This window comes from Ursus americanus, chromosome 14 (assembly GCF_024610735.1).
Source record: "Ursus americanus isolate L20-20 chromosome 14, mUrsAme1.1.p, whole genome shotgun sequence".
Lineage (NCBI taxonomy): Eukaryota > Metazoa > Chordata > Mammalia > Carnivora > Ursidae > Ursus > Ursus americanus.
In genome coordinates, this window is record NC_142140.1 from 43,390,347 (window position 1) to 43,406,597 (window position 16,251).

General features: G+C 59.0%; 1 protein-coding gene across 2 annotated transcripts; it reads left to right on the forward strand.

Moving 5' to 3' along the window:
- Window positions 1-224: 224 nt before the first annotated feature.
- Window positions 225-16,000, forward strand: COPE (coat protein complex I subunit epsilon). 2 transcript variants are annotated; one of them, XM_045778633.2, is made up of 10 exons: window positions 225-400; window positions 5,435-5,497; window positions 6,976-7,076; window positions 9,578-9,730; window positions 10,983-11,036; window positions 11,499-11,685; window positions 12,505-12,660; window positions 14,468-14,536; window positions 15,595-15,669; window positions 15,803-16,000. In XM_045778633.2, exons 1-10 carry the CDS (start codon window positions 275-277, stop codon window positions 15,848-15,850), a joined length of 1,032 nt encoding a protein of 343 aa, XP_045634589.1. In that variant the 5' UTR covers window positions 225-274; the 3' UTR covers window positions 15,851-16,000. The 2 variants fall into 2 exon arrangements, with proteins under 2 accessions (XP_045634589.1, XP_045634590.1); XM_045778634.1 differs by having other exon boundaries at window positions 226-400; window positions 11,499-11,580.
- Window positions 16,001-16,251: the final 251 nt, after the last annotated feature.

Consider the following 16,251-nt stretch of genomic DNA (forward strand, 5'->3'; position numbering starts at 1 on the left):
CGTGATCCCACCCACCTCTAGCTCACTCTGCCAGTCCCAGCCTCAACCACGTGCTTGCCATGTTTCCCCGATTTCCATTGGCTCGCGCGATAAAATCAAACTACAATTCCCGAAAGCCCTGCGAGTCGCTCTTGCGACTCCCGCCCTTTAACTCCTGTTTGGTTCATTGCCAGGCAGGAAAGAATAAACTACAATTCCCAGCGTGCCTTGCGGTGAGCCCCTGCTTCCGGCCGACGTGTCCCTCCGGAAGAGGAGCGACTGGGACCACAGAGATATGGCGCCTCCGGCTCCCGGCCCGGTCTCCGGCGGCTCCGGGGAAGTGGACGAGCTGTTCGACGTGAAGAATGCCTTCTACATTGGCAGCTACCAGCAGTGCATTAACGAGGCGCAGCGGGTGAAGGTTCGGGGGCGAGGGGATAGTGGTGGCGAAAGCCGCTTCCTGGTGGTCACTTGTCGCGATCTGATTTTTAAAATCCTCCTCGCGACGTTTTCCCCCCAGTGTATCTCTTCAGAACGCTGTGAGGAGTTACCTTTGCCTATGACGAAACTCAAAGACGTGACAGTTTTTTATAGTTCTCACTTAAAGCTCGTTCTGCGCCGTGGAAGGTTATTTGAGTAAGGAGGTGTTTATGCTACTATAGTAATAGTAATAGTAATAGTGATTTTCATTTGTGGAGAGCCCACGTGTGTCACCATACCCTCCATACCTGGGAAGTAGGGACTGTTGTTTATTCTCATTTTAGGATGTGAACACCGCTGCTCAAGAGAGAAATGGTTTCCTGGACATTACCCTGCTCACTAGCCGGGTTATTTCTCCCCAGACTTGCCCATTCATTTAATTCATCCATCCATTCATTCATTCCTCATCGAGCTTCTCTATGGGCCAGGCAGTGTATTTGTGCTGGGTTCAAAGAGATGATAGATAAAACTCTGAGGTCTCTTGGAAACCTTAAGCTCCTCAGGGAGACCGTAAATGAGTAAATAAACAAGAAGTCAGGAGGTGATGTGATGGACAGTGATGGGAATGAGGTTGGCCATTTGAAAGCTAGAAAATAGCCCTGGTAGGCAGGGGCCAGCCCGTGGATGACAAGAGGAGGCGGCAGGTCCTTTAGCAGGAACTTTTAGGGAGGGACATGAACATTACTGACACTTTGAGAGTGAGCTATTGGCGATTCTTTAAGAGCAGTGAAATTGACAGTCTTGCGCGCCCTCATTGTTAACCTTAAAAAGAAAATTGTCCGTTATTTTACCAGCAAAATGGGTTTATTGGGGATTAATGGATAATTGCACTTTGGGACATGTAACCTATGGGAAAACCATAGGTAAGTCCAGAGAACAGAGAGGGTGGCTCTTCCACAGGGGAAAGGGGGAATTGAGAGGGGCTGTTATAAACAAAAAATCCATTGGAGTAAACTGGGAGCTCAAAGTCTAGTGGCTTCTCATTGCCTGAGTTGTGACAGTCTCCTTGGCTAGGCAATTGCCAGGCAAGGAGAAAATCTTTCATCTTCCTGTGGGTGTGGTAAAGTGTAGGCTTCCTCCTGTGGGGAATGAATGGTACCTCTCTTCTGTTGGGGTCTGCCATTGACCTGGAGTGTCAGGGTTTGAGAGCTCCCCCTTCTGGCCTCCTGACTCTATGTTCAACGAGATTTTGTTTTGTGGTGGTGGTGGTGGTGGTGTTTTTTTTGGTTTTGTTTTTTTTGTTTTTAGTTTTCACATAGCCTAGTGTCCTAGAGAGATTAAAAGAGTAAAGAAGCGAGTGAATATGTAATAACTTGAGCGCTTAAGGGGGCAAGGTGAGATAAAATGTACTGAGTTGGACGGGCGCCTTGCTGGCTCAGTTGGAAGAGCATACAACTTTTGATCTTGGGGTCATGAGTTCGAGCCCCACATTGGGTGTAGAGATGAGTAAAAATAAATAAATAAACTTAAAAAAGAACCCAACACCTACACCTCTCTTAAAGATAAAAAAACAACAAAAACTCTCCTGAGTTGGAAAATGGGGGCCGGGGGGGAGGCCGCTTCCTCTGGGAGTGGTCCGGTAAGCCCTGGCTTCTCTGACCATCATTTGAACGTGAGACTGAACCTTGAGAAGCATCTCACTCCATAAATTGCCGCAAAGGTCCTGAGGCAGAGATGAGCTCCGGGTAGTCAGAGCATTAAAGGCTGGTGTGGCGGGAGTGAGGTGAGTGCATGCAGGGGGAGGGTGGAGAATGAAGTGGGCAGGGCCCAAGACAGGGCCTCGGGAGCCACAGTAGGGGTTCGGATTTTATTCTGAAGGTGTGGGAGGTCACTGGAGCACCAAGCAAAGGACCGGCTGAGTTCTTACCAAGGCAGCCAGAGGCTTGGGAGGACTTTGGACTCTGAAGTAGCGAAGGCCTTGCTTGTTCATGCTTCTGGCCTTTGACAGTGCTTGGTTTCGCAGAGCATCAAGGGGATAAAGCCTAAAAAAGGACTTCAGGAAGCTGTCTCACGTGAAATGACTCTTGCGCGATTGTATTCGTTTTCTGACGCTGCTGTGACAAATGACCACAAACGACAGCTTGCAGCCACACAAGTTCATTATCGCTCAGTTTCTGTAGATCGGAAGTCCTGCATGGCTTGCATCAGGCTAAAGTCAAGGGGTTGGCCAGGCTGTGTCTCTTCTGGAGATTCTAGGGAAGAATATGCTTCCAGACTCATTGAGGTTGCTAGCTCTGAGCCAGGGGCCAGCCTCAGCTCCTAGAGGCTTCTTTCCGGTCCTCAATTTTGCATGGGGTCTCTCCACGTCAGAACCAACCACAGGGTGTCGGGTCGAATCTTTCTCACACTTGGGCTGGCTTGGATTTTTCCTGCTGCCGCATTGTTTCTGACTGTTCTCTGCTATTAAAGTTCTTGCTACGAAGGGCTTCTGTGATTAGGCCTCCCCCATCACCTGGCACACTCTCCCCATTTTAGGATCCATAACCTTCATCACATCTTCAAGGTCCCTTTGGTGACAGAACGGAAGCTGGTCCCAGGTCCCAGGGACTGGCATGGACTTCGCAGGGGGGCGTCCCTTATTCGGCTCGCCAACACATTGCATGCCTCCTTCCTGGGTCACGTAGACAGTGAGAAGATCGAGACAGACCTGTGCTGACTCTGCTTCTGTTACATGCTCTGTGCCGCCAGGGCCGAGTCACTGCACCTCTGCGCGCCTGTCTCCCCTCTTGTCCGATGGAGACAATGACACCTGTCTCACCAGGGTCACTGTGAGGTTCAGTGTCACACTCACACTCTGCTGTCTGGCTTCTGTTGTGTGTCTGTTCTGCTTACTTCATGGCAATATGTTCTTGGAGTCTTCTCCTGTCATTACGTTTAGTCTTTCCGTCACTGCTGAAAGGGAGAACCAGAGCGCTCTGCTATACTTCGAGAGGGACTGGAGACAGTCACGGACAGTGGACTGGTGGTCACTGCGGGTGGAGGCATACTGCAGCCCAGCCTCTGAGCCAGGGAGCTGCTCTCTCTTTGGTGATGTGGGACACATACACTGGCCCAAAACCATGCCATTCTCCCTGATGCATCCAGAATGGGCATACTGTCCCCACTGAGCCATTTGATGTGATTTAATTCTGGTCCATGGGCCGCCTAAACCCTCTTGGGCAGCCTATACTGGGTTAAACGGTGTCCCCTAAAAGATATGTTCACCCGGAACCTGTGAACGTGACTTATTTGGCAAAAGGATCATTACAGATAGAATTCGATAAAGGATTTCTGGGTGCAGTCAGCCAGGAGTTTGGATAAGCCCTGAAGCCAATGAGTGGTGCTCTCCTAAGAGAAAGGCAAAGAGAGGTTTGAGGCAGATGGAGAAGACAGAGGCAGAGATCGGGGAGATGGGGCCACAAGCCAAGGAATGCTTGGAGCCCCCAGAAGCTGGAAAAGGCCAAGAAGGACCCTCTGCAGAGCCTTTGGTGGGGGTGTGGTCCTGCTGACACCTTGACTTTGAGCTGCCAGCCTCCAGGACAGAAGAATTTTCTGTTATTTCCAGCCACCCCGTTTATGGTGGTTCGTTACAGTGGCCCCAGCAATCTCTGACAGACCCGAGCTGAGGTGGCCCCACGTGGAGCACTCGGGGTGTCAGTCGTTGCCCTTGATCGGATGTAGTGCTGTGTCACCCTCGTGCCATTGCCTCGCTCGTCAGACATTCCTTAAGTGTCCGCAAGATGGTAGGTACTGCCTCGTGTTGGGGACAAAGCAGCGAAGGAAGCCTCAAGGAGCTGAAGGTCCGGCGTGGCCATCCTGACGGTGGCCCCCACGCCATCACGATGCAACCCCCCATGGGACTCGCTCTCCTCAGGACTGGCAGGGGGCAGTCAGGGGCCACTCCGGTCGGCCGGTATTGGTGGGCGTGGGCCTCTGGGCTTGGTTCTCGCGTGATTCTGGCGAGCTATCCCCAAGCCGCAAAAGGCGGGGAAGGATTTGCCTAGAAAGACGCCATTGCTGTTTTCTCAGATCTGGGCATCCACCTAGCACTCCCCGCACAGCTTCCGCCCGATCCCTACGCGCCTTCTTCCTTTCCTGGCTGTGGCCGGTGCCCCTGTAGCCTCGTGGCCTGCCCGGGGCTCGGGGGGCTTCCCCGTAGTCCCAGAGCGAGCAGTGTGTGAAGTCCCCTCACCAGGGCTCGTGCCCGGGCAGCCCCGCCGAGCTCTCCCAGAGAGCTCCTCTGAGCGAGGCAAACCTTTCTCTTTTGTTTTCCGTGTTTCGAACGTGTTTTGGAACAAAAACAGGGCAGGAACAGGCTGCATAGAAGTATTTGTTACAAAAAGTACAGTCCCTTTGCACGTCTCCAGGGGCCCGTCTGTTCTGCGGAATCACCCATCCACCTCTGGATGGGAATCCTCCCAGGCCTGTTTTCTCTACTTTTCTATTTTTTTGTAAGATTTTATTTATTTATTTGAGAGAGAGAGAGCGCGAGCACGAGCCAGGGGAGGGGCAGAGGGAGAAGCAGACTCCCTCCTGAGCAGGGAGCTTGACGTGGGACTCGATCCCAGGATCCTGAGATCACGACCTGAGCCGAAGGCAGACGCTTAACCAACTGAGCCACCCAGGCGCCCCTGTTCTCTCTACTTTTATAAACCCAGGCACACTGGAGCATTTCCCCCCAACATCTTGGACCACCCCTGCCATTGAGCAGCTTCTGTTTTGACTCACTGCACCCTGGGGGCCCCCGTCAGGATGAGTGGCTGCCTGTCCAGTGGTTAAAGGCATGGGCTCCACCCTGGCCCCTTGCTGTGCAGCTTGAGTGGGTGCCCCACTTTCCTCACCCGGATGGAGGCGGGTGAGGATCAGCCCCCTTCCTGGGGTGGTGAGGGTCTGCGACAAGATCAGGGCTGGGATGTAGGAAGCTGCTTGCTCCTGGCCTCCCCTGAGGACCTGTCTGACACGTGGTGCAAGCATTCTGATCGGTCTCTCTCTGCAGCCCTCAAGCCCGGAGAGAGACGTGGAAAGGGATGTCTTCCTGTACAGAGCATACCTTGCACAGGTGAGTGTGGGCCTGTGACCTCCAAGGCCCCTGGGACAGGAGAGTAAAGGAACAGAGTGCTGGGCGGGGACGAGGGTGGGGACGCAGACAAAGGAGGGCAGAGTCCAGGAGTTGGAGCAGCCCGTGTGGCCTCCACAAGTAGGTGGCCCTGTTCCCCAGGTTGTGGACTCACCAGGCCCAAGGACCAGTATAGGGATTTCTCCCTCTTCTTTCTTTTTTTTTTTTTTTTTAAGGATTTTATTTATTTATTCGACAGAGATAGAGACAGCCAGCGAGACAGGGAACACAAGCAGGGGAGTGGGAGAGGAAGAAGCAGGCTCATAGCGGAGGAGCCTGATGTGGGGCTCGATCCCGTAACGCCGGGATCACGCCCTGAGCCGAAGGCAGACGCCCAACCGCTGTGCCACCCAGGCGCCCCTCTCCCTCTTCTTTCTTTTCTTTTAATGTAATCAGTAGGTTTTGATTGATTTTCTGTAATTGATTTGATTTGATTGGATGTAACGAATAGGTTCTGATTTGTGTAGTACAGCTTTAGGTTTTCAGAATAACCAAGTAGATAGCGGAGAGACTCCTGTGCACCTGCCCCCAGCCCACAGGCAGTGTTTCTTCTTGCTCTGGGCGTGCATGCAGTCCAGATGGTGCAGACAGGACCGACTTGTGCCCTGCCCCGGTCTTCCCCGCCAAGGCCCACCAGCAGCCGGCCTCCCACCCGCCTTCTCCCCCAAGTCTCCGCCTTGGACACTGATCTGTCCTGGGCACATGGCTCTGTGGCTGCCTCCACCTCACATCAGGCCCTGGGTGGCTTCCTGGTTCTGTTGACGTCTTGCCCTCTGTGGAGTGTTCTGGAGCCTGATGGGACCCTCCCACCTTCCCATTGATCACACCCGCCCCGCCCCCCGCCCTTGATGGTGAAGAGTATGTGTGGCCCCCAGCAGAGGGGCTGCCCCATGTACGTCATCGGAATCTCCTTGTGGTGTAGACACGTGTTTAAAAAGAAGGACCACCTGTAGGCGGCAGCAAAAACATCAAAACCACCTAGAAAGGGATGCGGTGAAAATGGGACTCCAGTTCCCCTTCCAGCAGTGACCACCACCACCGGTTCTGAGTGTAGCAGGGAGGGGGTGCATGTCCTGACGCCCAGACGTTGCATTTCCCCCAGAGCGGCAGGGCACTCGCCCTGTCACCCCAGCCCTGGGGGCTGGACAGTGAGCAGCTGGGGTCTCCAGCTGGAGTGGTGGGTGTCGCTGTGCTGGCTCCCAGCAGATGCCGTAGCAGAGCTGGCCGCTGGCAGGCTGAGGAGTCCCTGGGGGTGGTGGATGCTGGTGGTGGGCTCTCGTGGCAGCCGTTGGTTCCAGGTGTTGGGGCTCTGCCAGGGTGCTGCTAGAGCCCTAAGAAAGCTCTCGTGTGTTCCTGGGGGCTGAGGGCTGAGCCCCACGGGAGAGCAGGACAAGCTGACGGTGTGCTTGTCTTGACTGCAGAGGAAATACGGTGTGGTCCTGGACGAGATCAAGCCCTCCTCGGCCCCCGAGCTCCAGGCCGTGCGCATGTTTGCTGAGTACCTGGCCAACGACAGCCAGAGGTGAGGATGGGAGGGCAGGGGTGGGCGTCTCCCCCGCCCTCACCTCCTGGGGCCTCAGTGAAAGCACATTCCTCCCCTGCTGGGCCATTTGTGTGAGCCGTTCATTCTGTTGCCGGCCAGGATACTTGCTCAGGTGCTTTGGGCTCTGCCTCTGCACCTCCGCTTCCCCCACCCCAGGAAGGGCTGGTTGTGAGGCCCCCCGGGATTAGGAACTTTTACGTTCATATCTGCTCCCCACAGGGTGCCTGGGATAGGGAACAGCCTGGCCCATGACGTGGAGACGCTCTGCTCTGTGGCTCTTCCCCTGCCCCCCTGCCCAGCCCCGAGACCTCCCGCCACCCTGGAGCATCCTTTGTAGTGACCTGGAGCCTCACACAGAGGCCTTCCCCAGTCTCTGCCCAGTGGAACTCCTTAGACCAGGACTTGATCATGGCCTTGTTGATACTGTGCTACTCTCCGGGGCCACCAACGGTGTCTTTGGCTCCTGGGTGTGAGGGAGACCACCTGCTGTGACCCCCAGCACTGCCCTTAAGGGGGGCAGCATTCTGTGCCCCGTCTCCTGTTTGGGCTCCTTCGCCCTTGAAGCTTGAGGCTCCGGGGGGATTTACTTGTCAGCAGTGACAGCTGAATGGGGGCTCCCAGGTTCTGATCCCCAGAACTTATGAGTGCCACGTCATTGGAAATGAGGTCTTTCCAAATGTGATTAGTGAAGGATCTGGAGATCGTCCTGGATATAAGGTGGGCCCTGAATCTCGTGTCCTCATAAGAGACAAACGAGAAGACAGAGAAGGTACAGAGGGGAAGCCTGCGTGAAGATGGAGTCAGAATTGGGGTGACACAGAAGCCAAGGGGTGACAAGGACTGTGGGCAGCATGCTGAAGCCAGGAGAGGGGCTGGGGATGGATTCACCCTCAAAGGCCTCAGAAGCAACTTCCCTGCCCATGCTTGGATATCGGGCTTCTGCCTTCCAGAACTTCTCCGTGAGAGAGTCTGTTCCTGCTGCATCTTCCCAGTTTGTGATGCTTTGTGACAGCAGCCCCAGGACACCAAGACAGGCAGGCTCCTGAGGCCGTCCTTTCTGCCTCTCCACACTTCATGAGCCGGGGTGACAAGCTCTATTCTCCTTTCATAGGAGGAGGGGACTCTGGGCCGTCTCGGAGCAGGGGCTGCTGTGTGGCCTGGGGCAGGGGCTCGGGAAGGCGGAGGGGTTCAGGGTGCGTCTGGCCCGGCGGCACAAACTCCTTAGGCAGCCCAGCAGGCAGGCTGTGGAGAAAGTCCCGGGACCTGTAGGTGAACGATGACGTGTTACAGTCACAGCGTGTGACGCTCCCGTCACATTAGCAACAGCAGGCGCTGTGTGTACTCTCGGCACCACAAACCAGGCAGGGAACGTTGTGTGGTGACCATGAGGGCTCCACGCCAACTCTGTCACCCCCTGTAAGCGATCTGGGTGTGCAGAGCAGGAAGTAGTCCCAGCTTTGAAGTCATTTGTCCGTCAGACACCTTGGTGGGCACGAGGACAGTGACAGGTGTGTCCCCATCCTCCAAGGCCTTAGACGGAGACCCTGACCAGCAGCCCCCCAGAGATCCTGCGGGCCCTGAACAGCAGCTTTTGTCTGGCAGCGACTCAGGGCCTGGCCCTTGTTCCCTTCTCCTGTCAGCTGCTCAGCAGCCTTTTGAAACGAGGGTACTCGCTCTGTTTTCTAGTTAGGCAGATTGTGGTTCGGGCGTCCTGTGGCCTGTGGGGGAACCAGCTGATCCTTGGCAGAGCCCTGACGCCAGCCTGGCCCCCAGCCCAGCATGTGGCCCACCTGCCAGGAGCAGCCGGCCTCCTTGGGAAGACAGCGATGTCACTCGTGTGAGATTCATCTGTGTGGCTTCCTGCCTCCAGAGAGGCACCCCTGTCAAGTCAGCCTGTCCCTCCATATCCGGGATGGTGTGGACACTACAGCCCCCTAGCTCTGAGGGCCAGGAGATCTGTAGGCCTAGGCAGTGATCTGTGCTGCTCTGTGGACATGGCCCCTCCTGCAGCACATCTCCTCACAAGCTGGCCTGAAACCAGCCAGCCTCAGTTTCTCTGCGTAAGGGTGAGAAGTGCCAGTGGGAAGGCGGTGAAGCTGGCACCCAGTGGGACTCGACGGAGACAGCTGGGCCCGTTTGTTCCTTTTTTTTTTTTTTTTTTTTTAAGTTTTTATTTATTCATTTGAGGGGGAGAGAGAGAGAGCACAAGCAGGGAGAGAGGCAGGGGGAGAAGCTGACTCCCTGCTGAGCTGGGAGCCCGACATGGGGCTCGATCCCAGGACCTGGGGATCATGACTTGAGCCGAAGGTAGACACCCAGCCATCTGAGCCACATCTGGTGCCCCAAGCTGGGCCCATTCTGCCTGCAGCTGCTGTGTTCCCCTGGGGGCCTGACCCACCCTCTCTGGACCTGTCTGTTCCCACAGGGCCGAGGCTGCTTCCCACCCCTGGCCACAGGCCCTCAGCAGCCTTGTCTTGCAGGGACTCGATTGTGGCCGAGCTGGACCGGGAGATGAGCAGGAGTGTGGACGTGACCAACACCACCTTCCTGCTGATGGCCGCCTCCATCTACTTCCACGACCAGAACCCAGATGCGGCCCTGCGTGCCCTGCACCAGGGGGACAGCCTGGAGTGGTGAGTGTCCTCCCTGTTCCAGGGGGAAGGCCTGGAGGCCTGAGCGGCCCCTCTGGTCTCCAGGCTGCTCAAGGCCTCATTGGCCGTTGTCATGGGAACAGTGGGGGACTGCTGGGTGAGACCGGTGGGGCCCAGGCTTCCCATTCAGGCTGCAGCTCCCATTCTTGGTCCAGGAGACACTCCTTTCTGCACGGCTAGGCTGCTGTTCCCAAGGACACGGCTCCCAGGGCTGGAAACCCTCTGCTCCCGATGGCAGAGGAGAAAGCACCTTTGTTTCTGCCTGTGGTTTCTGTACCCCCACCCCCACCACGGAGCCCTGTGTTCCTGGGCCCTGGCCTTTCCATGTCCTCCCCGCGTTCCCCTAGGCCCTCCCCTGAGGCTGGCCCCCATTCAGGGCACTCCAGAGCTGGGGTGCCAGAGCCCCTTGCAGTGCACCCTGGGCTCCACCCCCCACCGCAGGAGGTGACTCTGGGCCAGCCCTGCATCTGGGGCGCTGTGTCCAGGGCTCCGGCCCAGAGGGTGCGACAGCCCTTCCCTGTGAACTCCCTGGTGCCTGCTGTCCCTTGGTTCGCTGGTCACAGGTTCATTTTTGTATCTGTTTATATCCCCCCTCCATCCAGAAACGGATCTGTGGCAGCTTAGAAATAGGTCTGACAGCAGCTTACAAGGCAGCAGACTCTGTTACTATTTCTCAGACTCCTACACGGGTTGATCTGGGCGGGAAAATGTGGGGACGAGTGACTGCATACATCATTGGTGGTCACAGCTGTCAGGCAGAGAAGGAAGCCAGGGGTGCGGGAACCGGAGGGGGTGAGCACCTGCCCCACACAGCACCTCTGGGACTGGACCCCCAGCCTTCTCTGGGGGCTGACCCTGGGTTAGGCTGCTCAGCTTGCTCCCTGGACTCCTGCCATGGGGCGGTGTCCCCTGGCACCAGGAGTGGGGCACGGACCGGGTGCCCCAGCCTCAGGGTAGTCAGAGTGGGACAACTTGGGACCCCACGAAATCTCCAGCCCCAAGTGTGCTCAGTGGTGAGATGGGGGAGCCAGGGCCCCGGGAAGCAGTGGGAGACTTGGCCCGGCACACAGTGCCTGGGTCTGAGTCCAGTGCGGCTCAGCTTTGCCCTCGGCGAGGCAGCGCTGGCCGCCCAAGCACTCCTAGGAATGTTCCTGGAGGTGGGGCCTGTGCGGAGGGAGCCCCGACAGGCAGCCTAGTGACGAGGGTGCCGGCTGACTGCCGCTTTGTCCTGCAGCATGGCCATGACCGTGCAGATCTTGCTGAAGCTGGACCGCCTGGACCTCGCCCGGTACGTCTCTCCCATGTGTCCCTACCTGTGCCTCCCAGGCTCGGGCCTGGGCCTCAGGGCTGTCTGAGCAGCGGCCAGGCCATGTCAGGACGCCATGCTCCCCAGAAGCCAGGCCTCTGCCCGCTAGGGGGCACCCAGCATGGGGACCCTCCCCGGGCGCTCTCGGAGGCCCAGAGCATTAGTGATACGATCGCTTCCTTAGTCACTTCATTGTAGCCCGTTGGGGTGACACCCTGTGGTGTACCTGCTGTTCCCTGTGGGGTGCTTGCCTGGGACAAGGGACGGTGCTGTCCTTGCCTCAGTTTCCTTCTGTGTTGTGGACGGTGGGGCCTGCAGAGTTGGGGTGGGCTTCCCAAGTGTGCAGTGGGGGCAGCCGGGCGGGGGCCGCGAGCCAGCCCCGGTGTTTGCCCTGTAAGCAGGAATGCGGGGGGGCTCCCTCCTACCCTTCTCCTCTGTCCCCAGGAAGGAGCTGAAGAAAATGCAGGACCAGGACGAGGATGCCACCCTCACACAGCTGGCCACCGCATGGGTCAATCTGGCCGTGGTGAGCCCCTGGGCCGTGCTGGGGGAACGAGGGCGCATCGGAGAGCTGGGAAAGGGGAGGTGCCCCCTGCATGCGGCACCGGCCGCTCCTGTGGGGAGAGTGCCGGTGAGGGCTTCTCTGGATACACTGGACCTGCTGCTTCCTTTGGGGCCAGGGCCCATCCCCCAGGGGAACCCCCAGCCCTATTCCCGGGTCCTCACAGCTGAGCAGCTTGGCCAGAGCCAGAGTGAATGAGCTGGGGGGGGGGGGGGCTCTGCACGCAGACCTGATGGAACGCGTGGGCCAGCCTGGCCGTGCAGCCTCCCGGGGCCACCCCAAGCGTGGCTCCTGCTCAGCTTGCTCTGTGGGCTCCTGGCACTGGGCAGTGGCCAGTGTCCCCCTCGCACCTTCCCCTGCGCCGAGCCCCCATCTCCCATGCCTGGGCACCCCCCCACCCCCCCGCTGCCCTCTTGGCAGCGGCCCTTTTTCTGGCTTTTGGCACTGGGCTTCCTCTCTCTAAGTCGTGTTTTTTTGTATGGGCTGCTTAAAATGTGTTCCCCGTCCGCGTGCGCCTGCACTGGCCTTGGGGGGCTGAGGCCTCACCCAAGCCAGTTTCCGGTATCTGTGCAGTTTTGTGGGGTGAACCCTGCCCACTCTTCGCCAGCTCTGCATTTTTTCAGAAGCACGTCTTGGTCTCAGGCTCCCCTGTAAGGGTGATGCTGCGTCTTCAGCGGGCAGACAGAACCTTTCATTCAGAAAGGGCGGTCGGGGTCAGGACTGCCAGTGACAGAGAGGGGTGCAGGGACTGCCTGCCGCGCGCTCGCCAGGCCGGCATCACGTCAGCAAAGTGGCGGCGTGCTGGCGTCCCTCTGCTCTGAGGGAGCGGGCGGTGGTGGGGCTGGGAAGCAGGGCGGCAAACCAGTGGTGTGGGAACTGTCCCCGCAGGGTGGCGAGAAGCTGCAGGACGCCTACTACATCTTTCAGGAGATGGCTGACAAGTGCTCATCCACGCTGCTGCTGCTCAACGGGCAGGCGGCCTGCCACATGGCCCAGGGCCGATGGGAGGCCGCCGAAGGCGTGCTGCAGGAGGCGCTGGACAAGGTGCGGCAGGCCCGGCCCGCGCCGCGGCTCCCGGTGGGGGCGGCAGGGGCCGTGGGGCTTGCTGCAGAGGCAGACCGGGCAGAGGGAGCCCACGGGCCTGGCCCGTGACCACGTGGGGATTTGTTTTAATACCACATCAGTGAAGACGCGGATTGCAAGTAGAAACGTTGATTGTGGCTTCTCTTGGAAATGGGAGGATCCCTTTGTCCTGGGCTTCAGGTGGCCCGAGCTGCGCTGAAGGTCTCGTTGTCACCTTGGCTGCCCGGTCTGTGGGCCTCTTGATGTGACACCTCACCCGAGCCAGTGCTTGGAAGAGATGCCCGCCATTCATTACCAAGGGGAGAGCGGGCTGCTGACGGGAGGCGTTGCCTGGGCCTGTCCGGGTCTAGAAGAGGGACCACGAGTGAGGCCCTGGCAGGGCAGCCCCCGCCGTCTTCCCCCAACACGTGAAGTCTTGTGTATTATTTTTATAATCAGAGGAAACGTCGAAGTTTTTTCTGTTTTTGGAAAACATTTCTTGATGTAGTGAGAAACAGACACCAGCAGGAAGCTTTCTCCCCTGTATCTGGGCGAGGGGTCAGGTTACCGACAGGAGGTTGTTTGCTGATCAGGGACAGGCCAGGGGCCATCAGCTGCACGCGTGGAGCTGCCTTGCCCCGCCAGGCGCCCTGTGTCCATGCTGGCCACCGTGCCTCCCTGACAGGCTCCGACCTTCACCGGACTGCTGGATGCAGGAATGCCTGGCGTGCTGGGGTGTCTCTGCCCCAGAAGGAGAGGGTGGTAGGGTCCCCAGTTAAATTACATCCATCTGTCCTCATTCTCTGAGACCCCGCCTGGGCTGGCTTGCTGCCCCGTGGCCCTGACCCCCCCAATGCCCGAGGCATGTCATGGCCTCACTCGGCCCAGCGCCTGTGGGCCACCCCATGCTTTCCACTGTCCTTCCCACTCCTTTGGCGTTCCCCTTGTTTTGCTTCTGTGAGCACGTGCCACTGTCCCCCATGACAGTTGCTGAGGAGACTAAGGGGGGGAGTTGAGTCTCCCCAAAGAAGGGCAGCCGTGGAGTGGAGCCGGGTCTGTGCAGGAGGCTGGGGTCCGTGCAGCCCCTTGAACCTGCAATACCTCGTGTCCGGGTTGCTCTGTCTCTCCAAGTGCCCAGTCGGGGCTCCCTGCAGCGGTCTGGCCTTCCTGGCCAAGGTGGTCCTGGGCCAGGTCCCAGGGTTCCCTGTGCCTCAGAGCCCTGTGTGGGTGGGTGGGATGAGGTCACGCACTTGAATGTTCTGGTAATTTCCCGGCAGCTTCTTGCCAAGGCCCCTGGAGAGCAGGAGGGGCGGGTGGGGTCTGCCCCGTGGTCTCAGACCTCATTTTTGCAGCGAGAAGGACAGCTTGCCTATGATGGGCGGGCAGGCTGCCTTGGGCTGGGCTCTGTTCCTTTGCGACTGGTGTGATAACCACGACCAGCAGGGGGGCCCTGTCTCATCCTGGCCCGCAGATGAGACAGCAGGCTCAGAGGGGAAGCCACTGTTGCGGAGAGGCGGGGAGGGGGGAAGGCGGGTTGGGGCTGCAGCCCCCTTTGCCACCATGCTGCCGCCCAGGCAGAAAGGAGGGCCCTGAGGTCACCGCCTTGCAGAGTGGCCAGGAGGCGCACTTCGGGTCCCCCTGCCCCACCTCTGAGGGTGTGACCTCGCATGGGTCATGTCTTCACCCTGGGTGGGTGGGAGCCATTTTCCCACCAGAGATGGGGGTGAGCAGTCTGAGTTGGGGGTCTGGGGGAGCTGACCCAGCTCGCTGGTGTCTCTTGTGTTTCCAGGACAGTGGCCACCCGGAGACACTGATCAACCTCATTGTCCTGTCACAGCACCTGGGCAAGCCCCCCGAGGTAGGACCCCCTGGTGCAGGGAGGTTTTCTAGCCTCTGTGGTGCCAGCTTGTGGTGCGGCCCCAGCTCCGGACGAAGCTCAGGGTCTCGGGGAGAAGCCCACTCCTTTGGAGGGGGTGCAGTTGCCATCACGAGGGGCCCTGGGAAGTCGGTGTCGCGGGTGCCGAGGCTGTAGGCCAGCTGCTCCCATGGGCCCTGTGAACTAGCGGGCCGTGCCTCCGAGCGTGCCCAAGCCAGGGCCGGCTGAGCCGGGACCCCCAGCTGTGCCACGTCCGGGTGGGCGGTGGGCAAAAGAGCAGAGAAGAGGGGCCCAGGGGAGCAGTCCCTGTGAGCCCACGTTGTCTGAGGGTGGAAAGGGAGGGAGAACTCTGTGGCACCGCTGTTCAGGTGGCTGACTGGCCCAGTTGGCCAGGGACTCACCCCCAGGGTCCCTGGCAGTCTGTCACCCATCCCTTGTACGAGCCCCCCCCGCCCGGGGCAGCCTTGGGGCTAGCGTAGAATAGCGTAGGATAGCAGACAGGACAACTCTCCCACTCACCCCAGAAACAGCACTGGACCCCTAGTCTTGGGGAGACAGCTGCCCCCAGCCCATGTAGTCAGGGCGGGCCTGGGGAGGTGGGGTGAGGTTGGCAGAAGGGGCGCTGTCTGGGGTCCACGTTCTAATAGCAAGATCTTGGGTTTCTCTGTACAGTGTGCCCAGAACAAACCCACCTCCCCTCCCAACCCTGTTCCCCCTGACCTGCCCTGCACTCCTCCTGGCCTTCTGCCCTCTCCCAGGGCCTGGGTCCCTCCGACCCACTCCCTGAACCGTGTGGAGCATGCTTCCGCCGTGTGCTGAGCGAGTGTAGGCTCTGAGCCAGCTGCCCCCGTCTTCCCGCCTGACCCTGAGGGTCCTGTCATCAGCCAGATTTCAGGGTAGAGTGATGGAGGTGATGGGAGACGGGCCCTTGCTTGGGGTCAGCTCGGCAGCCCTTACCCCCCCACCCCTCCCCTTGCCCTGTACATGAGAGGTGCCCCAGGGGCCCCTGTTCAGCTCATCTGGCCTCCTCTCCCCTGCAGGTGACAAACCGCTACCTGTCCCAGCTGAAGGACGCACACCGGTCCCACCCTTTCATCAAGGAGTACCAGGCCAAGGTGAGCCCAAGGGGACGGTCTGTCCCAGGTCCCCAGACCCCCTGGGTGGGGCCGGGGGAGGCTGATGACTGGGGTCCTGACTCATGCTCTCTCTCTCTCTTTCTTCCCCCGCCGTCCGCCCTCCACGTTGAAGGAGAATGACTTTGACCGGCTGGTGCTGCAGTACGCTCCCAGCGCGTGAGGCTGGCCCCAGCCGTGGTTCCGGGCCTTGGCTCAGTGAGGCCTCCTGCTGGGCGCCCCTCCTGGGCTCTCTCACTTGTTCTGGCCAGAGGCGGATGCTGGAAGCCCAGCCCAGTGCCCCTCTTGTCAATAAACGTCTCTGCCATGGGAAGCCCCGCCTGATCCATGTCTGCTCTGGCCACTTTGGGAGGGACGTGTGGGAACCAAGGCTCAGAAGGGAGGGTGCTGGGCACCGTCCCCCAGGGCTTTGCTGGGAGGGGAGCCCTGGAGACCAGGGCCTGTGAGCAGCAGCAGCACAGACTCCCCACCCCGCAGGCAGCGACCCCATGATGCTGAGCTCCAGGTGGCACAGCCGCGTCTCCCAAGCCCCCTTGGCATCCAGGAAACTGAGGTACAGAGTAG

Bases quoted from the DNA above. Each gene is read 5' to 3' on its own strand.
- COPE (XM_045778633.2), top strand. From the start codon at position 275: ATGGCGCCTCCGGCTCCCGGCCCGGTCTCCGGCGGCTCCGGGGAAGTG. The intron at 401-5,434 runs GTTCGGGGGCGA...CTCTCTCTGCAG, and splicing joins ACGAGGCGCAGCGGGTGAAG to CCCTCAAGCCCGGAGAGAGA. The intron at 7,077-9,577 runs GTGAGGATGGGA...CTTGTCTTGCAG, and splicing joins CTGGCCAACGACAGCCAGAG to GGACTCGATTGTGGCCGAGC.